The sequence below is a fragment of the Phyllostomus discolor genome, chromosome 8 (assembly GCF_004126475.2).
Source record: "Phyllostomus discolor isolate MPI-MPIP mPhyDis1 chromosome 8, mPhyDis1.pri.v3, whole genome shotgun sequence".
In the NCBI taxonomy this organism is placed as follows: domain Eukaryota; kingdom Metazoa; phylum Chordata; class Mammalia; order Chiroptera; family Phyllostomidae; genus Phyllostomus; species Phyllostomus discolor.
The window spans coordinates 61,077,512-61,102,775 of NC_040910.2; the positions used below are offsets into that span (position 1 = coordinate 61,077,512).

General features: G+C 52.6%; 1 protein-coding gene across 14 annotated transcripts in view; it reads right to left on the reverse strand.

Annotated features, from left to right (window-relative positions):
- The window catches only part of TOM1L2 (target of myb1 like 2 membrane trafficking protein), a 121,770-nt gene that overhangs the window by 11,053 nt on the left and 85,453 nt on the right, over positions 1-25,264 (reverse strand). For 4 of the 14 annotated variants that reach the window (XM_036032870.1, XM_028534295.2, XM_036032867.1 and 1 more), the window contains 9 exons: positions 21,228-21,362; positions 19,087-19,245; positions 16,542-16,658; positions 10,481-10,614; positions 8,140-8,188; positions 7,617-7,740; positions 5,852-5,969; positions 4,736-4,811; positions 1,917-1,982 (listed from right to left, as the gene is read on the reverse strand). In XM_036032870.1, the coding sequence (XP_035888763.1) occupies positions 1,917-1,982; positions 4,736-4,811; positions 5,852-5,969; positions 7,617-7,740; positions 8,140-8,188; positions 10,481-10,614; positions 16,542-16,658; positions 19,087-19,245; positions 21,228-21,362 (978 nt within the window). The remainder of the gene's footprint in view (positions 1-1,916; positions 1,983-4,735; positions 4,812-5,851; positions 5,970-7,616; positions 7,741-8,139; positions 8,189-10,480; positions 10,615-16,541; positions 16,659-19,086; positions 19,246-21,227; positions 21,363-25,264) is intronic. The other 10 variants (XM_028534298.2, XM_028534296.2, XM_028534297.2 and 7 more) reach the window with 6 other exon arrangements.

The following is a 25,264-nucleotide window of genomic DNA, read 5'->3' on the forward strand; positions in this document are numbered from 1 at the left end:
AGACAGTTTCCCGGGTGGACATAGCCCGTAGGTGGGGGAGTGGCACTCCTCTCCAATAACAACCAGAAAGAGGCCGGAAAGCTGGAGGGCAGGGAGAGGTGCGGGAGAGCACACGCATCAGCAGTCTCTGGGCAGGATGGTTCTCAGGGCTTTCTTCAACTGATGAGGAGCCTGCTGTTAACTTTGGTACTGGAAGTCCCAGGAGAGCGAGGGTCTTTCTCCCATAGCCCTGAGCCCCAAGGAAACCCAGCGGTCTTGGTTTCCAATGCAACAGCAGCCACTTCTGCAGCTCAGGTGTGCTCCTCCCAGAAAGTGCAAAACCCTCCCACGGGGCTCCCACTGCCACCCCGCCATGAGGCAAGGTCTGTAATCCCTTTGGTTTCTCTCATCAGTACAAAAAGCTTCCAAATAAAGAATCTGTACCTGCGAGGTTTGGGAAGACTCAGGGTTCTACACTATGGGAAATAAGGCAAAGCAAATTAATGTACGTCATTTAAACAAAAAACACTGCAGCCAGGTGGGAAGCCGGGTTAGCTGTTAGTGGGACTTGTTTCTAGGGAGTCAGGAACTGCAGCTCTAGGAGGAGACGGGGTGGGCGGGGGGGCCTGTGTGGGCGGGGCAGGCACCACCCCCAGCTGCCAAGGCCACACTCAGGTAAATTTTTTTTTCAGGATTAACAGGCACGAGGACTCATGGCTGGATTCTCCCAATTTGGACAAAGGAGCGGACACGGTCTCCAAGAGTCCTCCTGCTCTGTAGCCACCCACACATGTGAGCCAAAGCACCAGTCCGGCCCTGAAGCAGCCAACAAGGGGCTCAGGCAGCCCTGTCTCTAAGAGTGGCCGTGGGGTCTGGTGCAGAACAGAGCAAGGCGGGGCGTCCTAATGCTTCAGCAGGTAGAAGGGGACAGGCCCCACCTGCACACGGCTGTGCAAATGTCACCAGCTCCAAGCCCCATGGTTCTGACAGTTCAGCAGGGCCCACTGCCTTACATGCTGGCCCTGCCTGAACACCCTCTCCTGGCCACAGCCTGCCACAGTCCCGGAGGGGTCAGTGGTGCTTCTTCCCTGGGAAGGGACCAATGTCTCCACAACTCCAACTGTATGCAGAGTTCTCTGATCTCACTGCTTTTCTCCTTTCCTCCTCTGCAGCAGACCCTCCTACCCCACCCCCACCGCTGTGGCAACCACACTCATACAGATCTTTGATCTCTATGTTAGGGTGATGGGGAGGGCTGTAGCTTCGCTGAGGGACCACAATCACCCCAAAGCCCAAAGCCTGGAGCAAGGTCACCCTCTCTCTAGGTACCAGCTCAGGGCCACCTGACCAGATAAGGCAGGAAAGGCCCTCCCACGCCTATGTCCCAAAAAACTTTACTTCCTGAATAGTGTGTTTATGATATTAAATTCTGTGGCTTTGTCTTTTTATTCTGTTCCTATCATGTTTATGTGTTTCTTTAAGTAGTCTCTATCCCTTTGGGGGACACGGTGGACATAGGTCACTGCTATCCTGCAGTAGAGTAGAGCCCATCAGCCTAGGACTGCCCAGTTCACAGGCTGCAAGGGCTTCACCAGCTGGTCAGGTGCTTTGAGTCTCTTCTCCGAGAAGCAAAAGCCACAGCACCCTCGCTCACTCTGGAACAGTGAGCACTGTGAGCCACCCTAACTCCTGCACACGCTGGGACCCCAAGGCCCCAGGGCACAGCCCCAGGGCACAGACCATAGCAGAAGACCAGAGCAGGTGTTTTCTGGGGCTGGAAGCCTGTGGCTTAAGGAGATTATGCAGAGATAGGAGAAAATTTGACACCCAGTCAGAAGGAGAGAATGGCCTTGTTCTGTCTGACTCACAAGGGCTTAGCAGGTAACACATGTTAAGCGCCGGGGGACAAGGGCTCTGCTCAGCTGGTGACCTCTCACCATTCCTTGGGTAATGAGCCAGCTGTCTATTGGCTCCAGGTCAGAGTCCCCACCTTTAATTCTCTTCTGGATGGAGGACAGAAAAGTCCCAGAAAGAAAAGTCACAGCAAGACCCATGATACAGAGGCAATAGTGCACATCTCAGAAACAGAGAAGCCCCTGTTTATAGCCCATTGTCTGTCACATGAGGATGTGTGGCCCGACACCCCCCCCCCCACCCCCTAGCATGCCCCCCTCACCTACCTGGAAAACAGAAGTTTAGTAACCGAGAATTGCAACAGGGCCACATACACTCAGGCTCCCGCTCCCATGCACTGGGAAAACCCTTGCAAGGCCACAGAGCTTGCCCCGGGCGGCCTCTCCCCACTCGGGCTCCCGGGGTGGGCAAAAGGCCGGCTTATCAAAGGACCAGCTTTTACAAAATAAAGCTGGTCCTTTGATAAATTAATTTTTACAAAATAATTTCTACTTTTTTCTAACTTACATTTGCTTTTTCTTCCCTTTTCCCTCCTCAGTTACCCATGTGTTCTTTTTCCAAACTCTTAAACTCTGAATTTGGGTATATTACCTTTTTAAACAATTGTTTTTTAATCCTCACCCAAGGACATGTTTATTGATTTTAGAAAGAGATGGAAGGGGAGAGAGAGGGCGACGGAAAGAGGGGGAGAGAGAAACAGCTATCAGTTGCCTCCTGTATGTGTCCCAACCAGGGACCAAACTTGCAATCAACTGACCTACCCAGCCAGAGCACCTTCTTTTTGAAATGACAGAAGTATTTAAAGTTAAAACGAATGAATTTGGTTGCACTGTGGAGGTGTGGCTATACAACACCCCCTTACTGTACTCTTAATTTCTCTCTTGACCCAGTTCCCATTTCCAGGCCAGCCTGTTTCAGTACATGGAACAGCATAACCTGAAGATGCATGTGAGTAAGTGTGAGTACACAGATACACAGACAGAAACACACAGACACAACAAAGACAGACACAGAGACTCACAGAGACCCACAGGGACACTGAGAGAGACACAGAGATACACAGAGACAGACACAGATACACAGACAGAGACACACAGACACAACAGACACACAGAGACACAACAGAGACAGACAGATATATACACACAGACACAGAGACATACAGAGACACATGCAGGGGTATGCATGCACACACAAACAGGTGCGTGGACACAAAGACACACACACACACAAAGACACGTTCACAGAGACAGACATAGGCACACAGAGATACATACAGACATACACAGCCTACACGAACCCTGCTTGCCCGCACCGCCTCACCCAGCCATAAAAATGAAAAGCACCTGTCCACCATCATATGGAAAACATGCTGGAGTCATTAAGACCTTTGACAACGGAGACCGGCCAAGCCACACCCAGAGGGTGAAGGTGGGTAGCCAGTCCTGTCTCCTGGGCTCGGACCCAGGCGTGGGCACTGACCATGGCAAAGGTGTGGTAGGACAGCACTGGCACGGACATGCAGGTCCTGGAGACTGAGTGAAGCAAACCGTGTCAGCCTGGTGGAGGGTGGGGCAGCTGGCCAGGTGGGGCCAGGCGGAAGGATGCCCTCATCTGGCAGGGTGCTGGTGGGCTCTCAGCCTGGCTCCCAAACGCCCTTCCTGGATTAGGTGGGAGGACATTCTAAGTAATGGGAGAACCAGAACCATGGCCAATGCACAGATTCTAGGATTCCCAGCCTTGGGTGGCACTGCCCACCCTTCTGTGGAAAGGCAGGGTACAGAGACCAAGGCCACTGGGCTGGCTCTCCTGTGCCCCCTGGTGGCCAGTGCACAGGGCCGCAGAGCCTTCCTATCAAGTAAGGAGGGCAAGGGGGTCCCAGTCCTCTCTGGCACAAGCTTTCTCAAGGAGCACAAGTTGCAGCACTGCTGCCTCCTGGGCCCATGTGGACAGGGGCTGCTGCAGGCTGACCTCCCCACCCAGTGGACAGAGGACCACTGCCCTTTTCTAGTAGGGCTGGGCGGCCTTGGAATGAGTTCTAGTTCCCGCCCCTCCCACCCCTGCAAACAAGCATTAGTTCAAACACTGCCACACCTACTTCTTAGGCAAAAGGGGAGCAATTGCAGGAGAAGCATTGAGACACAAATCCTTTCCCCTGCAATGATCTGAAATCCTGCAGAAACCAGGGTGCATCTGGGTCTCTAACACCTCCCTCCACTTCCAAGTACCTCTGCCAGCAGCTGCGGTCTTCCTTCCAGACAAGCAACTTCCAGGGACACCTTCCTGGCCACCCCCAACTGCTCCTCCCATGCCTTTCACCCCAGCTTGCCAAACAAATGCTGACCATCAGCTCCCCTCTGATGAGGTGGGAAATGCTCCTCTTAGCCAGCTACCCATGGTCAGCAGAGCCGTGGCTGGGTCCACATTCCCCATCTTGATAAGGTCATTGTTTTGTCAGAGCACTGCCCACCCCAGAGCACTGAAGCATCTGAGGAGAGACCTAGTCTGGCTACAGGAGACCTGTGCCCTGAGAGCCCAGCACCACCACGAGAAGGAGAGTAGGATCCTGGGGTCAGACCTCCTAGGTGTGGGCCTCTGCCTGCTGTCTGCTCGCTGGGAGCCTGTTTCCTCTCGGGTGTCATGGGAAAGCTGACCTGTGTGTCACCATGGGGTGGGTAGGGTGAGGACTTCATGTGGTTAACAGTTTCTCATCCCAGTCTTCCCCAGCGTGTCCCACCCTCTATGCAAGCCAGCTGCTGTGATGTTATCCAGCCAACTTTATCAAACTGCCTAACTTCACCATCAGAGGCCTCCAGCCAGACAAACAGGGTTTCAGACCTACCACTTCGGAGATCTGTTTCCGACTGTCTAGGGCAGAGGCAAGTCCTCCAACAGCCTGGGGATCCTCGTAGGTAACCCTGGAGACGAAGCAGCACAAGCAGAGTCAGTCCTCCAGAGGCACAGTCCTTGGCATTTGGGCAGAGGCCAGGGCTCATCTGTTCGCCTCTCTGCCGCCAAAACCAGGAGGCCTGCCCGGGTCCCAGCACCAGCTCAGCTGCTTGTCTCCTCTGGGGTTGGAACGCCATGTGCCTCCACATTACCCTCATGGCAACATGACAGCGTCTCTAAAGCTCAGTGACAAGGTATCAGGGTGCCCTGAGACTGCTCAGAGTGAGGCGTGAGATGAAGGCAAAGTGTTATTCCTTCCTGTTTTGAAGGCAGCAGCCTCAGTGGCATTTGACAAGGAAGGTCCGGGATTGGGGCCTGTCACTGATTCTGATGGTTGTCTTCCTTTGCTCCTTGCCCCCTTTTACCATATCCATTTCAAAAGCAACTTTTGCTCATCAAGGGTACACGGGGCCTTGGGTTTCTGGTCAACCTACTGATTCTGGAGCACAGGCCTCAGAAAGCTGAATGCATCGATGCTGAGCCCCTGGGAAAGGTTGGGAAAAGCATTCCTAACCTGCCTACAGGCTGATCGGAAAGCTCCAAGCCTGTTCCAGGGCCTCCCTGACATGCAGGGATTGTCTACTTTGGAATAAATCCCTCAATTCTACATGGTTTGCCCTGGCCAGAGCTGCTATCAGGGAAGCTTCCACCCACACCCCTGGGTAGGAAAGCCTCACTGCTAGGACCCAGTTCAGTCCCTGCCTGGCTGTTATCTCCTGGTCCTGGCCCCTCCCCCAGACGAGGTTTCCGCAGCAGCAGCAGAAGCAGAGGGAGCAGCAGGGTGCTCTCCTGTGACCAACAGAAGAAACTCTACTACAACCGACCCCCAAGCAGGCAAGGCTGGCCTTCAGCCAACATCCATGTCCACTGCCAAGTCCTCAGAGCCGCCATTTCCAAGTTTTGTGCAGCCCCAGACCTGATAAGCAGGCCTCTCCGTGCTGGCTGTGGCCAGGCCTGGATCAGGCCTCCCCTACCATCTTCCGAGAGCCACAGAAATGACCCCACATACGTCTTGCGTTGTTCGGCCAAGGAGTTCCCTCTTGTTTGGGCAAACATGTCAAAGCCATCATGAGGGTGACACTGCTGGAGTGAACTGAGGGTGCCACTGACGCTCTCGGTCCCCAAGTCTGTGGCAAAAAAACAAACAAGGGGAGGATGAGAATAGAATGAGGAACACATACTTCATGAAGGGTCCCAAAGTTAGGACGCCAATCCAGCAGGTTAAAGTTCTAGGGGTAGCAGGTAAGGGGCAGAAAAGGGGACACTGTACATTCCTCAACACTCCCAGGCTACCACATACAGGAGGAGCCTTGGGTGAGGACCAGATGGAGAACCCCCACTGACCGCCACCCCCCCCAAGCAGCTCTGAAGTGGTGGAAGGCCGTTATGAATGATAGGGAGACTGCTGGCAGTCGGGGGTGGGGCCTGGGGCCAGTGTCCCTCAGGTCCCTCAGAATGCCCATATCAGGGGCTTCTTCCTCAACTCAGTCACAGTGTCTGGGCCATTTAGTTACTTGTCAAATATTTCTCAGGTGCCCAGCATGTTCAGAACTAGAGCCTGAGTGGACCAGATTGAATCTGATGTGACCCTTGGTCTCAAGGAGTGCACAGAGTAGGTGGGAGACGGGCAGACAACAGTGTACTTAGCTTGAGATATTGGAAAAGACTCCAAACTGACACAGAATGGGTCTCTAAGGACACATGGGACTATGCTTCGGGGAGAAGAGGTAAGAGGCAGGCAGGGACAGAGGCACAGCGCCTGGAAGTCCACGGTGTGTGGTGTGAGCAGGGGTCGTGGGGGGTGGCTGGAAAGGCAGGTGTGAGGTGGCCAATGCCAGGAAAAGGAGCTGATGGAAAAAACACTGGACCTTTTTAAAGAAGGGAGGCAGCATAATTCAATTTGAACTTTGGATGTTAAATCTGGTGGCCATATGCTGGATGGATGACAGGCAGAGAAACAGGGGCACAGACAGGACATTTTGAAAAGCCAGAAATAAAAGCTCAATTCAACTGAAATCAAATGAAGGTATACAGACAAACCTTAAGCAATAAGAAAGGTAGGAGAAAGAATTTTGAGAGGGCCACGCTTGTTATTTCAATACCATAAGTGGGCTGAACACTGGCATCACTCTGTGCACTTGCAGCACCTCATCACAGACACTCTGAAATGGAGCGACTGTGGAAGAGCCGTGTTTCTGGTTTGCACTTCCAGACAGTGGAACACTGTGGGCTCATGCCAGGTCAAAGACAGCAAGCATCTCCATGCTGTCACTTCCTATTGCCAAGCCTGGGGCAGGCACCACCAGTCAATCACAGACTCCTCTTCCAAGCCCTGAAGAGGATTCAGCATCCTTCTTAGACCTGCATTCCAAGCAGCCAGTGGGCTGAAGCTTATTTGCCATCTTTGACCTAGTTGATATTGAGAAGGAAATCACTTCAACCATAAGGAATATTCCAGGTAAAACACAGCAGCCACCTATCTTTTAAAAGGCAAACAACTTCCTATTCCTTGGGACTCCCCAACCCCTGCTTTCCAACGTCAGTTTAAACTTTAAAGTTTAGATAGAGAAATTATGAACTGAAGGTGGCACAATGGGCCAGGACTCAGGGAGAGACTTTCCCATGGACTCCCCAAAAGCCTTCCCATGGAAGCCTTCCCATGGAAGGCTCTCTTCAGGCCTTCCAACCAAGAGAGGGAGAGGGGCCTCAGCCCAGCCTCCTGACCAGGAAGTGGCCCACGAAGGAGGTCACTTATGCCCCTACAAGATACTCACCCAAGCCAGCAAGCTGGGATGAGAGGGAAGATGGGGGTGCCGTGCTCCCCACCATTGGGCTCACCACGGCTGGAGACCCTGGCCCCAGATCTATCAGGTTGTCTTCGGTCACTTCGTTCAGCACCTGTTGGAGCATTACATGGCAGTGGGCTCCAGAGCCTGTGTGTGCCGGTCTCCGAGAGCAAAGCCCGCAGGCATCATGTAGGGTCCAAGCACTGTACCAATATAGGAGCAAGGCGTGTCCCTCACCCTGACATCAGGGGTCCCCTGTGGGTCTGGGCTATTGGTGAGCCCTTCACCCACTCAGTGGATGCAGGGCTGAGTCAGTCACCAGGACAGGACAGGGCGTCGTTGCCACCTCTCCCCCGGGGATGTGCCTGCTAGCTCTTGCTCAGTGTCCCAGCAACCAGAGCTTGCTATTCAGTTAACCAAATATTTAAACCCAGTAGAAAAAACAGAGGTGTGATCAAACTGAGGCAGCTTCTGGGTTCCAGAGACCAGAGAATTCTGAAGGAATACTTACTCCATTGCTGGCATTTGGAACCAATCGGCCAGACCTGTATCGCTCGAACCTACCGGGAAGGAAGCGCAGAATGAGGAAGGAGGGTGGGGGCACTGTGACATTCACAGATCCTGTGAGGAGCTTCTGGGGATGGAGGTTCCAGGAAAGGAGAACAACCAGGCCTGTTTTGGGGGCTGGGGGAACAGACCCGTGTACACACTTCACTGTGCCTTCCCCTGGGTGGGGCTCTCCCAAGGAGGACTGGCCACCCAGCCTCACCCATGGGCACCCTGATGTGAGGTAAGGAGGGTGCCATTAGACGCACCTCCAGCTGTCCCTCCCTCAGGCCCTGGTCCAGGTGTCCCTCTAGTCACTGGAGAGGGAGGTGGGCCAACCATTTATTTAGCTGGAGGCAAAGTCAGGCACCAAGCCCTATTTCCCAGAGGGCAGGCACTTGGAAGAAGAAGGCAGGCACAGGCCTCTGGCCTGGTGAAAGGATTCCCCGGAGGGGCTGCCAGCAGGTCTCCAGGCCCAGCCCCCAGCCTGCTGGCTGCAGACTGACCAAGGATGGGACTTTGCTCAGAGTAGCTGCAGGGACCCTTATCTCTCTTACGCACATTATTTTCATGCAGGGTGGGGGATGGAGAACAACTGTGAGGGTGTCTATGGGCTGCTGTCACATTTAAAAACTCCCAAATGCCAGGGGCAAAGAGGTAGCTAAGAGGTGTCCTGCAGCTGGACCCTGGAGAAACCCCTTCCCTGGGACCCTGGGATCCACTGCTTCATGCTGGGCTCCCTTGTGCTGGGGACATGCCTGCAGAGCAGGGGGTCTCTACAAGGAACAATCTGGCTAGGACGTGTGCACTGGCTGTGGTTTTAAGAGACTTGCGTGGTTTTTCCCAACCATGGTCTATATTATAGGCCGAATGTAATTTCAGCTCCTTAACAGTTAAGGAGTAGTTACATTTATACAGTCCTAAAATTACATTCGGCCCTTTGAAGGCAACCTCAACACTGATGTGGTCCCCGGTGAATATGAGTTTGATTCCTCTGTCTATAAGGAGGAGTATTAACACATCTAAAGGGTTTCTCATCCTAGAGCGCCTTTCCCATACCACTTAGCCAGGATGGCGCTGCAGGGCCACTGGCCTTAGGCTACAATTCCAAATTTGTGGTGACCCTGGGACTGGCCCACTTGGTTGAAAATGCCCACATTAGCTCCTGTCATCCTATTCTAGAAAGGGCTAAGACGGGTCTAACAGGTTAAAAGTCAAGCCCATTTAGAGTGGAGAAATGGAAGCACATGGCAAGACCAAGAAGTTTTGGGCTGGGAGTCAAGGCACCTCAGATTTGTTCCTATTCTCTGGCTAGCACACCCCTAGGTGGCCCCACGTTCTTCCTGCAGAGGCTTCTTCACCTGCCAGGTGTACACAAGGCCACCCTTCCCTACTACCACAGGTAAAACTGAGATAAAACCCAGGGTTATGACAGCTACAGGAAAATCATCCTGTAAGATCCCAATGTAAATGAGTATCTGTCATGCTGACCTTAACTGGCACCAGACTAGCATGCCCTGAGTCAGCGAGGGACCGGACTCTGAGTCTTCAGGGGGCCTGGGGCTTAAACTTAGAAGGAAAAGGTTGTCCTGGTCAAGATACCTGCTGGGCTGACACTGGGTGATTCAGGTCAGGTGACCCCGGAAAGCCAGAAGTGGCCACCACAGGGAGGGATGGACATGAGCTTATGTTGCATCTCCCACTGAACAGTGCATCTGAGTCAGATGCTGTGCACATTTTCTGGAGGGAGGCTTTGAAAGGGAAAAAAATGTACAAGTTTGTCACCTCAAACCCAGACATGATCTGGCTGAGGAAGAGTTGAATGAATGTGTATTTCCCTCTGCAGTGGTGTGCCAGCATGCATGCCCTGCCTGCTGCTGAACACGCTACATGCAGTAATGTCTGCAAAAGAAGGGGGAAAAAAAAACCTCTGTTTTTAAGGATGAAAAAACCTTTTTCCTTTAGTAGAGATTTTCTTCCCTTTAATCCTTTCCAAATGCAAAGGCTCTTCAAAGAAGTAGGTGCAGAAGCTCCAGGGCCTCCAGGTGCCCCCCCTACTCCAGGGGGTGGGCTGGTGAGAGAGGCAGAGCAGCCTGAGGCTCACAAAAGGCAGAGCCTCGTTCTGTAGTCACCTTCCTACTGCTGTGCTCCTCGGAGAACAGGAGCATTTTCCCTGCCATCTGGGGACAAATTAGCATCTATGATGAGTATTTTCCAAACCTAATCTCTCTCTTACTTTTGTGTATGAAAGAAATCCCTCTGTTACAGTGATAACCTTTCCCAGGGGAAGAGGAGCCCGCCCCTACCTCTCATATCTGAGGAAGACGTTGTTGAGGTCGTCGTTGACGTGCAGCAGCTCCTCAGTGACCTCCTCGTTGGACACGCGGGAGATGAGCTCCACGATGCGCTGCTGCATGGCCCGGCAGGTCCTGTTCAGCTCCTAGGGGACACACACCTCTGGCCACCTGCTGGCTGTGCCTTTTGTCACATTCTATTTCTTTCAGGAAAATGTATATTGCTTCTTAAAAGTCACAGCAGAAGTACGTTCTTGTCCACAAAGGCAGGCGTGTGTGGGACACGGGGCAGCAGGCCTCCCTCACTGCCCACTCTGAACTCCAGGGGAGAGTAGCTCTTCCTCAGCTGACAGACAAACGTCCACACCTACAGACTGTCAGGTATCCTGAAGTACATGTTTATACAAAGCATTTTTTAAATATAAGGTATTATTCTTTGCAGCTTGTCTTTTCTCTTCAACAGAATATTCTGGACACCTTTGCCCATCACTTCATACAGACTGCCTCATCCGTGTGTGTGTGTTATAGTGTACCGCAACATTCTTCTATTTTGGGGCATTTAGGTTGCAGTCTCTCTTTTTTGGCTGACTCATTTAATATAGCAACAGACATCTGTATACAAAAATGCTTATACATTTGCACCAGCACTTGCATGGGATGAGCTCCTAGCAGTGAGATATCTGGGGGAAAGGGTATGGTCATTTAGAAAATTGATTGGTAAAGGACCCTTCAAAAACCTGAAATCCATTTATTTACACTCCCAGCAGCGGCAGGAGTATGCTTTAGGACACCATTAGGTATTCAGTACTGAAGGGTGATGAGCACCCCAGACTGGATCCTGCAAGTAAGGGCAAGACAGAAGCTTGACTGACCCGCCCCCCACAGCAGAAGTGGATCATGGTCTGCCAGACACAGGTCTGGATGCTACTTCTGCGGCCACTCTCCCATGGCTGCTCGGCCTGTGGGGGCTCCTTCCTAGGGAGTGGGGACAGCTGACCAAGTAGGGCAGCCCAGAATCACCCCAGTATAGCTGCATTTTTTTAAGACACAAGGGAACTAGATTTAGGCAGCTGGGTATGAGCCTGGTGTTCACCCTAAAGCCATAATTGCTTCATTTGGAGATTCTCTGGCTTGCTGGGTCCTTGGGCTCCATCTCTCTGGTTATGGAAACACTGCCCTTCATCTCAGTTCTGCCCTGCTGCTAGTCCTCTGCACAACCAGAATGGAGCTGTTAGTCTTTCTTGGTCAACAGGGATGGCAAGCCCCATGCCTGGACCTCCTGGGTTTTTCTCCAGACATTCTCACTCTTGGTTCTCCTATGATTACCATTATAAGGTTTGGAGAAGGCAGGGTCCTCCCGGGAAATAGAAAGCTTCTAGCAAATCACTGGGTACTCATAACCCCTCTTTCCCTACCCCCTGACCTGGTACTTCAGATACTAGCTGTACTCTGGCCAGGCCAGCCCAGCCCAGATGGGTGGTAACATGTCCCCCAGCAGTGGAGATGCAGAGGAAGGGGAGGTCAGAGCTGGGCTGGGGTAGGAGGTAAGAGGATGAGGGCTTTGACTCTTAAGTGCCCTGAACCCTCGGTCTGCCCAACACCCAGCTCCCCATTGCAGTCCTGGCTTAGTTACCCATGTCAGCTCTCTGGGCCTGTTTCTCCATGGGCACAAGGGGGTAGAGAAATGGCAAACCTCTGCAGAGGGCCACTGAGGTGGCTTCATGGCATGGGGGTGGTAGCATCCCACCCTATGTCAGTCAGGATGGCTCTGCTTTTACCCATTCTAAACATTTTGGGTTCTCTGTAGTATTGTATTTGCGGAGAAATGGGTTTTAATACTGGACAGCATGTTTGGGAAATGGTGGATGGCTTCTGAGACCTCTGCTAGCTCTAACCCTGGAGGAGGAATGAGACCCCAGGGCACGGAATGCAGCAGCAATGTCATGGAGCGTGAGCCCGAGAAACATCTGCTCCAGCCTTATGTGTTCTGCCTTCAGTGGTGGGGGTGCAGGGGAAACAGCCCTGACCCCACCGGCAGAGGGGCACCCAGAGCGCCGGTCTGGGGCTACCTGGCTCAGGGACCTCTAGAGAAATCTCTGCAGAGAGGAAGCTTTACCATCTCCATGCTTTAACCTGGTAAGTTATTGTCTTAAAATATAATTAAACAGGAAGAAAAAAGACAAAGAGATCAGAGGTGAGAAGAGGACCACAACGTTAAGATTTCTGCCACCATGAACACCAGCTAGCAGCATGCCCGGCCTTCCTGGGGTCACCCACAGCCAGACCACGGCAGGCACAGCTGGTGGGCTTTCCTCTGCGCTGCCCCCACCTCCACACCTCCAGACAGTGACTCTCCCCCACCAGAGGATGCTGAGAGCTAACTGCTGGCCCAGGTGGCCCTTCCCACTGGGCAGCAGCTGGGACGGGAAGCTCATTAATGCTGACGATTTCAGTGTTGGCCTCCTGTGTCTGGTTCTCAATGGAGAGGGAGAACAGCTCGTTCCTTTGTCTGTGCAAAAGCCCTTTGTCTATCAGAACATCTTATTAAAATCTCCTCTTTTCTAATAACTAGCTCCCAATGCCTTTATCTCTTCTTCTAGGGACACTCACATCCCCACCTCATAAAACAACCCATCAACCATCATGATGGGCATCCTCTGAACCTTCTCCATGTTCTAAGGAGCATGGAATAAGGTCCTGAAGGTCTGCTTCCTAGAGCTGCAAAGGAGGGGGGCGGGGAGGAAAAACTCTCTTTCGACTCACAGGCTGCAGCTGAGGGTGTGAAGTTCAGCAGACCTGGATGCAGAACCTCCTATTGTAGGCCCGTCCCTACTCGGCCATGTACAGGATGGGGCAGACGCAGCTCAGCAGCCATATGAGAGAGAGATGCAGGGTTTTCAGTGGATGTCTCCTGCTGAGAACTGCCTGGTTACCTACAAGATGGGCTGCCCACAGTCACATCTGTGCCACACAGTAACTGGGCTGTGGGCAGTCTTCAGATGTTTAAGAACCTACCATGTGAAAGAGAAATTTGTTTTCTACTGTTGTTCAAGAAGGCAGACCAGGGCAGCAGTTATAGGGAGATGTGCTGGATATAATTACAGCAGCTCCGACTTGCAGAGGACTTGCCTGTGTCCGGCCCTGAGCTAGCACTGGAAATAGACAGTTTCCCGTCTCCCTCCCTGGTGGTGCTGATTACTCTGACCTCCTAGGGGTAGGGGACTTGCCGGCATCGACCACAAATGGTTGGACCTAGACACGAACCATGGACTCCTTGGCCCTTGCTTTTCTTGCACTGCTGTGCTGCCTTCCAAAGTCCAGCCAACAGGTGTGTTTGGAAATAACGTGCTTCCTTCCACAGGCTGACCTGAACAGCTTGTTGCTGAGGATGTTAAGGAAAATGAGGCAGGCAAACTGCTGTCGGGGGAATCACAGCACAGTGTAGAGCTGGACCAGCTGCCTGCAAGGTCTCTCCCAACTTGGAGCAAAGGGCTCCACACGCTGAGAGGGGCTGCTGGCTCCTATCTCTTTCCCCCGGAGCTCCAGCTAAGCTAACACAGTATAGTGGAGAAGCCTCAGCCTCCCTCAACCACAAGTTACCCCCCAAAGTCCTTAGGCAAACTGCTCTTCCCAGAAAGCTTCTCCGTGGCTCTGCAGGGCTGTGGCAAGGCTGCACCTGAAAGTGCTTTGTGGCTCGCAGGAAACAATGGGGACATGACCCGCCCATAACTGTGGTGGGTCACACCAGTGCATCCTGGGGCTGACACCTCCAATTTCCTCTCTTCCCATTTCCTCCACCTCCCACCCAGCAATTTACACTCGAGACAGGAGCAGCTTTTGTTGGCGTGAACAATTGGGTTGGTGACAAAAGTGTTTATTTCCGTGGCCCTGGCCAGCACTGTGAGCTCTCTAGACAGCTTCTACTCTGAGCAGTCTGGCTGCCCTCCAACTCGACTGAGGGGTCCTCGGGGCACATTCTGATCCTGTCACTTTCCAAGCGACTGTGCCATTTTCCCATGCGGAAGGCTCACTGTTCAGTCTGGCCTCAACACTTGGAGACCCTGCCTGGCTGCCCTCTGACTGATGGGGGAGAAAGAAGAGGAGACAACAGGAATGACTGAGAGTGAGGCCGGCAGCCAGGGGAGCGTGTCTGTTCACACAGAGCTGCCTGGCTCCTGAATCTTCCAGGCTGAAAGGACAGCCTCCCACTGGTCCCCAGCACTGTTCTTTCCTGCTTGATTTATAAGACAGCAGTGTGGGCTGGTAGGCTCAGAGTTGGAACAAAACAGAGGGAAGGAAAACGTCATGGGAAGCAACCTATTTTTGAAAACTGTGAGCTGATGCCAGGAGATTAGGTTCTGTTTGTCTTGGCTGATGTGTTTGTTTTAAAACACACACACGCACACACTCTGACGTGCACACACAGAGCACCCTTGCTGTCTGGGTCTGCCCTGGCTGTCTGGAAGCACGCTGGCTTTGTTCAGCCTCTCCCTGCTGCCAGAAGCTCTGTTCTGTCCACTGTGAGCCCCTTGTCAGCAGGAATTCTCATGCTGACAAAGCACAGAGCTGCTTTGAGAAGCCCTCTCGGTTTCTATGCTGTTTTCAGACTCATCTCAGACCCCAATACCTCAGGTAACACCCGGAAGAACCCCCACTGTGGGCTAGGAGTGGAGGCTGAGAACGCACTGACAGGATGCTGGGTCCCATGAAGTGTGGCATGTGGACAGCTGGACCTGCTCAGCTGAGGCAAGCCTGGTGTACTGCTGGAATCAGGGTGAGGTTTGGGAACCAGGGTGGGGCTGGCAGCCGGTGTGCACCCTGGCTCCAAGAGCAGCCCAATTACACAGTGTCATGGAGATGAGCTGTTCTCCTATCTCCCACACTAAGCTGTGAGTTCCTCCAGAGCAGGGATCTCAGCCAGTGTACCTGTGGGCCTCCAGGGCTTTGCTCTGTGTTAGGCCCAGAACAGGCTTCCACCCATCCTCTTGCCTCAGGAGCCGATGGCTTCAGAGGATAGAGGGGGCATGACAAGAAACAGCTCAAGACCAGGAGCAGCCACTCAGCAGTGTGTGTGCCTAAAGGACAGGGCCATCAGAGTCGAGCCTTCCCAGGCAGCAAGTATGTGCCAACAGCAGGGTGGGAGGTGTGGCCCAGAGGGGCTGGGGCTGACAGCCCCGAGTGCAGGCAAGAATAGCAACGGAAGGTAAGCCCTGAGGACTCCTGCCAGTGTGCCAGGCCGGTCTGGCTCCTGATTTGTTTACTCAAGTATCTTGCCTCCCACTGAAAAGATCTGGCACTTGGGAGTTCAGAGAATCCTTTCTTCATCCCCTGCCGAGGTCACTGCTTCTAAGGGAAGAGCCGCTGGCACTCTCTACAAAGGCCACAAACCTCTGGGATGGATGTGGTGGAGATCTGGCCGCTGGTGTGGGGCTGGCTGGCCTGGAAAGCAGGCTCTAATCTGAGTGCATCCCCGCAGGCCAGCCTTGCTCCTGGACCCTTTACTGCCATGCTTCTGGACCTGCACTGTGTCCAATTAGCAAGAGAGCCCCGGGAGCTCCTACATGAGCGGCCTTGGCCTGGGAATCCTCGGTGTTTGAGAATAGAAAAGGAGCTTCAGCTTCATCTCAGTCTCAGGGTAGCTGGTTCCCGTGTACAGGAGAGGTTGGAGTCCCATCGCAAATGTGCACGGCATTCAATGGTGTTGAGGGAGCAAAGTAATGTACAGAATCATATGTACAGTATCAGAGCATCTCAATTACATTTGAATAAACAGAAAAAAATCTGAAAGAAAATACCTCAAAGCATCAACCGTGGTAATTTGTGGATGCTGGCATTAAAGAAAATTATCATTTTCTCCTTTGAACTTCCTTTTCTTTAGATGGGCATCTATTCTGCAACTGGCATTTTGTAATCAGGAAAAAATGTTATTAAGGAAAATAAAACAAGAGAGAGCCTGGCACCAGCCTCTGGCTGTTTCTGCTGGTGCAAGGCTGGGCCCGGCCTACCCAGTCTTGGTCCCTCCCACTCTGCTGCCTCCCGGGGCCCAGGGCTCCCACAGGGTGAGGCCCCTTACCTGGAGCAACTCCAGATCGGACGAGTCTTCCTGCCCAGGCACCATTTCTGTTAGCATCTCAGACATAACTTTCGTGTTTCCACGGACAATGTCCAGTTCACTGCGCAGCCTGGCGATCTGTCAGGGCCAGGAAGAGGAAAGCAAGAAAGAAAGGTCAGTCACCTGTTCCTGCTTGGTGAAAGGTCCATGCACAATGACACCTAGGTCATACTGCCGAATGAGTGCAGCAGCGAAGCCTTCTCATTTCCCCCTGGTCTGCATGTAAGGAGGTTGGCAGCTCCTACAGGGTGCTGATGGGGAGTGAGGCCCCCCGAGAGCACAGGGACTCTACCTCGGACACTGAGGCAGCACTGTGCAGGCACAGCATGCTGGGTGCAAAGCGAACTGAGCTGGTCTACAGTCTCAGCTCTCCCATCACAGGACCTTGAGGAGGGAATTACTCTCACAGGCTCTGCCTCTGCTCTTTCAAGTGAAGGTTGGAATGTGTGATCCCTCAGTCCCTTTCAGCATTGAGATCCTTGCTGAGGAACTGAAGAGTTATAGGCTCCAGCTCCTAGCAGTTTTTAATCTAACTGCTATGGTCTTCTAGAGGCTGGCCAGTGTTAACCACACTTTCCTGGTGTGGCAAGAGTGAGGGAGAGGGACTGGGAAAAGACTACAGGGAGACCCACTCCTCCTAGATTCCTTACCAAAGGATAACACAACCCCTGAAAGCTTCCCAACCTGCCCACCCAACAGAGCTCCCCAAATCCTGGGCCTGGGCCGTCTCTCCTGCAGCAGGAACACAGTAAGAATAAGCCTTACACTCTCTGGACCTCAGTTTCCTCACCTTAGAAAGGCGATGATAATACCCATTATCTCACAGGGCTGTGTGAGTAACTGACGTGAGAATGTCCACACAGAGTTGGCACGCACATGCCCAACACTGCTGCAGCATCCAAACAGTGGGGTTTTGCTATCGCTTTAACTGCATGTGACCCTCGTCCACAGTGAAGCCTTCCCGGATTCTCCCAGCCCTCCTCCCCGAGGTGCCGCCGAGCACTCCTCCCTCCTTCGACAGGCCTTTCTGGTCAACAGGATGACAGGCTCCCCTCTGCCTCTGGCTTTCCTGAAGGGTTGGGGCCCACGTCTTGCTGAGGAGAGGTTTGTGGCCAAGGAAGCCCCACACTGTGGCGATGAGAAGCCTGGTGGCTCCGCAGCTGGCTCCCTGCCTGCCTCTGCCTCCTTCCCCCAGGGCAGTCAGTACTCACACCCTCTCGTCCACCCCCAACACTTCGCATCACCTGCTCTGGCTGTGGGGAGAACTCCTCCTGAGCTCCCATGCACTGAATGCAAGTCAGCGGAGGGGCACAGTGGCCACCCTGTTTGCAACATGTTCATTTTCTCTCTGGGGAGAGGGTGGCCCAGTTCTGCCTGGAGCCAGAGGCCTTCTTTCTTACAACTCCCTTTGGGGCTAGGTCTCGGCCCCTGCAGTGCAGCGAGGCCCAGTTTATGTGATCCCCATGTACACACGCTGGGCCTCCCTGTCTCTCCTCAGCAGTGCACGTAGCACTTGGGTGTGCATTTCCCTCAACTGCCCCTCAAGAGGCTAAGACTGTTCAGTACCACAGGGGTGGCAGGGGAGAAGGCTGACTGCCTGGAGCAGCAGCTCCTCCTCTGCTTGCCACGTCTTTCCTTGGCCTAGGGGTGAAGGAAGGATGGCGGGCCCTGGCACAGCCCTTCCCCTAGCCCGTCAGGATTGCATGTCCTGGTAATTAGTTGAGGCTGCTAATAGTGACATTGTCAGAGATACTAAATAAGGATTTAAAAAGTATAAACATTGTATAGATTTTTTCTAAGTCTGACCCATTCTCAAATTTTAACTAATGGAAATTCTGGAGATTCACCCAAAGACCAGGCTTCACATCCCATTTAAAAAAGGTCAGTCTGGGTTTAAAGGGCAGCAGCTTCTCAGGAAGGCACTCAAAAAGGCAGGCGCATGGGACAAAGGCAGGAAGGGCACTTCCTGAAGGCCTCCGGGTCCCACCTCAGCCTCCACAGACAAGCAGGGCCTTGCCAAGGGCCTTGCTGATGTCTGGCCTTCCTCACGGGATAAGTCTGATCCTCTCTGAACTCTATTCCTGTGCTCTTGGCCTCACCTGCTGCCCCAGTTTCCTCCCCACCCCTCATCCTCCAAACCACCCCCTGCTGCTATAGCGCCACACTCTGTGCCCCCTGCCAATACACCTCACCAAACAAGGCTCCGCTCCAACTTCCAGACCTTCAGCAGTCCCATGCCCTTGGCTGCCTGCCAGAGGCTGTGAAGCTCTGCTCTCAGAACATGTGGAGACCGCTCTGCACCAGCGTGACCACTCTCTCCTGACTGTCTTCACACCTGTCCCCCACCTCGCCTCTCAGTCCTCAGGAGAGGGGTTGGCCCTTCCATCTGTGGGTCACCGACACCTAGCACAGTGCCTAGCCTGGGAGCCCCTGCGTGGTCCCCAGAAAGGGTGGGTGAGGACGGCTGACTGGCTTGCGTGCCTATGGCCTGGGAGGATGTGAGTACCTGCTCTGAGTTGGCTGTGATGGGGCTGGTCACACTCAGCGCCGGGGCCTGCGGAGCAGAGTAGGGAGCAGGAGGAGGCGAGGAGTAGGAGCTGGAACTCGTCCTCTGCTGCAGCTGGGACCTGGGCCTGGTGGCAGCTGGATCCACTTCAGGGACACTCTGGCATGGCAACAAAAGTCCTCTGTTTACCTAGGCTGCCTGTGCTGCTGGGCCTGGCACCCACCCCACCTACGGCAGTGCTTCCCACACAGCTGCCCACAGATAGGTGGGGGCCCAGCACTATAGCAGCCTTACAATGCTGGAGGGTGCCCTCTGCTCCCAGGTTCTCCACTGAGGGGGCTCCCAATGGCTCCCCCCTCTGCTCATTGTGCAGCCAAGTAAGTAAAGCAACTCCAAAGACAGTAGTGAGGGTGCTTTGACAGGGCTCTGGTCAGGGTTCCCTATATGAGCACCACCAAGGGACCTGGTGGGCGGGGCCGCTATTAAGTTTTGCTGCGCACGAATCCTTATTTGGTATCAGAAGATTATGTTTTGGCTTTTACAAGTAGTGTAATATAAACACCAATTACGCAATTTACTGAATGTTCTTTGTACTCACAGGAAAAACAACATACAAGGGGGGACCCCAAAAAGACCAGAATTATCTTCTGGAGCATGGGCCCCTTCTAGCACATGCTTCCCCTGCTAAGTGAGTGTTCTTAGAAGCCCATCTGCATTAGTGCACCAGCTGGCGTTGTTGTGAGAGGCTACATTCCACTTCAGTGAAATTTTTTTGAAGACTCTTTTAACATATTTGCCCATTTCATGATATGTGATTTCTGAGCGCACCCTACCCACACTACGCTGAGCATTTAGCAGTTTTTGACCAAAACAGCATGACTCCTGTGCCACTACCCTCCTTATTCACCTGATCTCGCTCCAAGCAACATTTTTTGCTTCCCCAGATGCAAAAAAGTCCTTAAAGGGAAACATTTTGCCACTGTGGAAGAAACGAAACAAAAAACGGCAGAAGCACTAAAAGCATCAAAATCAATGAGTTCAGAAACTTTTCAGCAGTGAAAAAGTCTTGATAGGTGTATTGCCTCAAATGCAGGGTACTATGAAGGTGACTGAAGTATGAATATGTAAGAATAAATACACAATTTCTTATAAATTCCAGTTTTGTTTGGGTCTCCCCCTCATAGGTCTGTGTCATTATTAGAAGAATAACAGGCCATACTTATTCCACAAAGCACAGGAAGTGGTCTGGAGGGATCATAATGAGAATACTGCTTTGGAAAGTACAGCCCCTTTGGCTTTCCCTGTGGACGTCTCCAGCAACCTCTTGTGCATTAGCTGTGTTCACTCAAGAAACCTGTACAGGCATGCTGTCCTTCTCGCCCCGGTTCAGAGACAGGCAAACAAGGGCGAGCAAGGCAGAGTGTTTTGGTACAAGGTACCTTTCCCAGGCCCCAGAGCTCCCTGGCTCTCTCCCAGGCCAGGGCTGACTCCTAGCCAGCAGAGGTGGACACCAGATTCCCTAGGAAAGGATGATGGGCACCATCTGCATGTGGCAGGAGCCTCAGTGGGAGGCCTCTAAATGGGTCTTTCATGGGCTTTGAATCCCAAGCATGTATGGGCTAATGCTGAATGCTCATATCGCAAAGTAAATTTTAAATCCATTTGATAATGGATCCTTTTAGATCTACCTGGTTAACCCGTACAGCTGAAAAAATTAGAAGCAGCTCTCTGCCCTGCCTCCAAGTTGAGCTCAGCCACTTCACTGCCAAGGCCTGCTGGTGCTCTCAAAGGGAGATGCTGGCACCCCCATGCCAGATCCTGGGGCCTCTGAAAAGCAGGTGCTAATGACCCTCACAAAGTGGCTTCCCCAAGCAGCCACTGCCATGAACACGTCTAAACCGATTCCTCTGCTCTATTCTTCCAGTCAGTATGAAAACGGGGGAGACGCTGCAGCCACTTAATCCCCAGTCAACCAGCTGTCTCACTCCTGCATTCCCCTTGTGACTAAAAAGAAATGCCCTCGAGCTTTGAGAAGGCATGATGACATGCTGAATAATTCAAATGGAGCCGCAGAAGGGCAGTGGCAGTGGCTTGCGTGTTCTGCCATAGGTCTTTTTAGAAAATGCCAGCTGGAAGCTTACCCGCTGTGGTGTGTGTATGGGAGACAGAGCATCCAAATCTGCCATAGGAAACTCAACCCCTTTCCTCTTCAGCTCCTCATATATATGCACGACGCCGGTGAGGTCAGGACTGCTTCGAAAGGCATCTGCCCATGCCTGGGAGGATAAGAGGCCTGTTAGGGAGCATTTCTCACCGCCTGTCCCAGGGCTTGAAAGCCCAAGCAGCCCAGCTGCCTGCTGTCTCAGAGGCCAGTGTGCCCCTATACCCAGATGCGAGGGCCCTGGCCAAGCCCACTCGGCCCCTCCTCCTGCCAGTGCTGTCAGTGCGGATGGTAACACCCTGGTCTTGCGATGGTGCTGTGGAGCATGAGCAACACACCAAGCTCAGTGCAGCCTATGCAGCGTTTCCTTGGAGAAGAGCCAGAGAAATTCTACTCCAGCTCTGTGGCACGTCCTAAAGTGCAGGCGTTTCCCTGACCTCGAGGACCTTGATTCCCGGTGATGTGCAGTTGACGGGAGTGAAGAGGCCGCTGTGGGCCTGCCTGCTCTTGCTCTGCAGAGCTCTCCTGGGGTTGCGGATGGGGCAGAAGCCACAGGCCGACTGGGTGGAAAGGAGACACTGGGGTGTGACTGAAAAACTGGCTAACTCTAGGATTCCTGGGGAGGTGAGAGGATGCTAAAGGAGACATTGCTAAACCCACCCAGCTGGGGGTGGAAGAGCGTGACCACCAAATTTCCAAAGGTAAAAACATGGCACAGACCAGGAAGGACAGATTCTAAACAGACTGCCCCTTATCACAGATTCATGAAACTCTTTATTTTTAAATGTCTTATTTATTTATTTTAGAGAGAAGGGAAGGGAGGGAGGGAGAGAGGGAGAGAAACGTCGATTTGAGAGAGAAACAGCAATCGGTTGCCTCTCATACACACCCCGACCCAGACCAAACCCGCAAACCCAGGCTTGTACCCTGACTGGGAATCAAACCAGCAACCTTTCACTTTACAGGATGATGCCCAACCATCTGAACCTCACCATTCAGGGCCCATGAAACTCTAAAAAAAGTTTTTTAAAAAAAAATCTGTTCCATGGAAGTTACAGAATACATTAAAAAAAAAAGTACACCAAAATGACTCTCCCAAACGGGGTCCAGCTCTTCAGAGTCACCCCATCACCATACACCCCACAGAAGAAGGCAGATTCCCTGATGCCCAGGGCTCTGTTACTAATTCTGTTGTTGTCTCCAGCACTTAAATGGCTCCCTTGCCCCCGCAACAGGTTCTAACCAGTCCTCAGGCAGCCACAGAAACTCTATCTCTAACCAGCAGACCCACTTGAAATTAAAAGGTCAGTTTCCAAAAAGTCTTGTTAATTACAATCGATGCATCTCGCTTAATACAGTCACTGTGGCTTCCTCGATCCACTTATTTAAGTTGCATACTCTGGGATTTAATCCCCTGCATCAGCACAACCTCTTCTGGGTTGGCCAACACTTCCTTCTAGAGTCTCAGGAGGGCTGAGGGTACTTGCTGAAGCCTGTCTGGAATGCTAGTAGGGGAGCAGCAACAATGGAGGAGGCTTGCCCCCCAGGAGCGCCCCTGAGCCCTGTCTTCCACCAGCTGCTTTGGCATCAGCCACCTGATTCAAACTCCAGTGGAGCCTTGTGACTACATCTTCCTTCAAAAGCACTAGCATTCTGAGTTTAGGGTCTAAACTTAAGCATCTAAGTCTACTTTCATAGCCCTGGTCAAGTAGCTTGCTGGGTTAAAGCACAGTCCCGAAGTGCCAGGGTTGCAGGTTCCATCTCTGGTCAGGGCACATACAAGAGGCGACTGATGAATGCATGAATGGGTAGAACAACAAATCAATGGGTTTTTTTTCCTCTCTCTATTTCCCCCTCCCTCTCTCTTTCTAAAAACCAATAAATAAAAAAATTTTTTTAAAGTAAGATTAGTTTCACAGCCTCTGGGGGAGGCTGGGGAGAAAACAGCACACTAGTTCTTCTTGGTGTGGCTTTCAGCCTCTGTGGCCACGGGAGGACAAACAGCTCAGGGGACCTCTTTACTTGGGCTAAACACGAGATGAGATGAATGAAGGTTAGTGAACCACCGCTCTTCTCTCTAGTCGGTTGTTAATTCTTGGGGCATCTGCCCAAACAACAAATCAACACGCTTTCTTCTATGGCACCAGGAAGGGAGGGGGAAAGACACATCCTAAGTTGGGCCAATCAGCTTTTCATCCCCCCTGGGCTAGGCCTGGGGCCTGCTGGGCTACTCTGTGGGTAAGTAAAACTGTCCTCACCAGACATGGGCCTGGCCACCCATGCCAGCCATGGTCCTGTGCACTTGAAATGGTGCAGCTTGTGTGCTGAGAAGTGCAGACACACAGGAGATTAGGAAGGTTTTTCTTATCCTGTCTGTCCCTTCCACAGGCCCCATCATACCCCAGGGTTCTAGGCAGCCCTTCCTTTACATGACAAACTTTCCTCTTTGCCTGGGCAAGCTAGAGTTGGCATCTACTATTTGCAACTGAGCAGAGTTGGCTAATCCACACCTTTCCCACCTGCTGCTATTTCAACCCCTGTAGGGCACCTCTGCACAGTTTCAGTGAGGTGGCTGCTAAGAAAACATATGTCAGGGCAGCATTCTCTACTGAACAAGATGCTGCCAACAGGGGAATGGGGTGGATGCAGGGAACTTTTACAAGAACAGTCGTATGTGGAAACACAGAAGCAGGAGCAATCCAGAGACACCAAGTGCCTTGAGCATCTTGCTGGGACAATGCCCAAATGCCTCGCCCTTGCCAGAGAAGACAGCCAGTCAGCAGTTGTTAAGTTAGACTGAATTCAGTCCCCATAGTTACTAAATGACCCTATTATCTTACTTACTTCAGAAAACAGAGGAAGATGGCCACTGGGGCTGCCAACAGACTAAGGTGCCATGGTAAAGCAGACACTCCTCTAGATAGCTGACCCAGAGAACGGAGAATCTGTTCTCCAGGAGAAATGGAAAACCTCGGGCAGTCTGGGTCTCCACTTGAAGCCCAGGAACCATAAAGGTGGTGCTGGCAGGCTGCCCTATCAGCAAACAGAGTGACAGGGCAATGCTGGCACCTTGTGAGGGGTCCCTGTCATAGGCAATGGCTAGTTAACAACCAAGTGGCCACCGCACTGCACTTTATGTATTTCTTGCTTTTCCTGCCTGTGCACCTACAGTATTAGGGGGTTGAAAGACCCAAGGGAAGGTCTAATGGGGGGGGGGGGGCGGAAGCTGTGCTTTTATCTCCCTTTTCCTTTGGATTATACATCAAACCCCAGATGAACCATATCCTATTCATTTCTATATCCAAAGTTTTAAATCATCAAATTTCAGGCCAATAAACAATGACTGATTTAAAGGATGGCTTCTGTTCTCTGCACCACAGGAGGCTCCTGTCATGTTCTGCTCACACCCCTGGACCAGACTGTTGTTCCCAGAGGCAGGGTCCCTGGAAAGCTGCTGGCCCACATGAGTCTGGCCACAGGCCCACCACCAGCAGTCCCACCTTTCAAGAACACCACACTTCCAGCTCCTCTTGCCCCAGCCCACCTGTACCACTCCCTTCAGTGGGAAGAGAGTATGTCTCGACTCTAATTTGAGGCACAGGAGGAGGGGGAAAAGCAGGACAGGCATGCCCACAGTGAGGCCACCCTACCAGGATGACATCATTTCTGCTTCTGAAAGCAGTATCGAGGGAAGGCTAAGGGATGGCACAGAGTATAGTGTCCTTCTTGCATTCCCCACAAACAGGACTCACTATGAAACAGAAAGAAATGCAGCCAAAAAGCTGAAAGTGGCAAGAAGTTCAAAGGCTGGAAGTGAGAGTTGGAAAGCTGCTCATAAGGTGGCCCTGCTCTCAACACCTTTCCTCCCAGGCTACCAAGGAGAGGGTGCCCTCAGGGAAGGGCCGGCACCCACAGCAGGGCAGGGGGCACTGAACACTCACCCACAAGTGGGCACCACTGTCAGAGCCGCACACCCTGAGGGCGGGGCTGGGCTGACCCAGCTCCACCTTCCAGCAA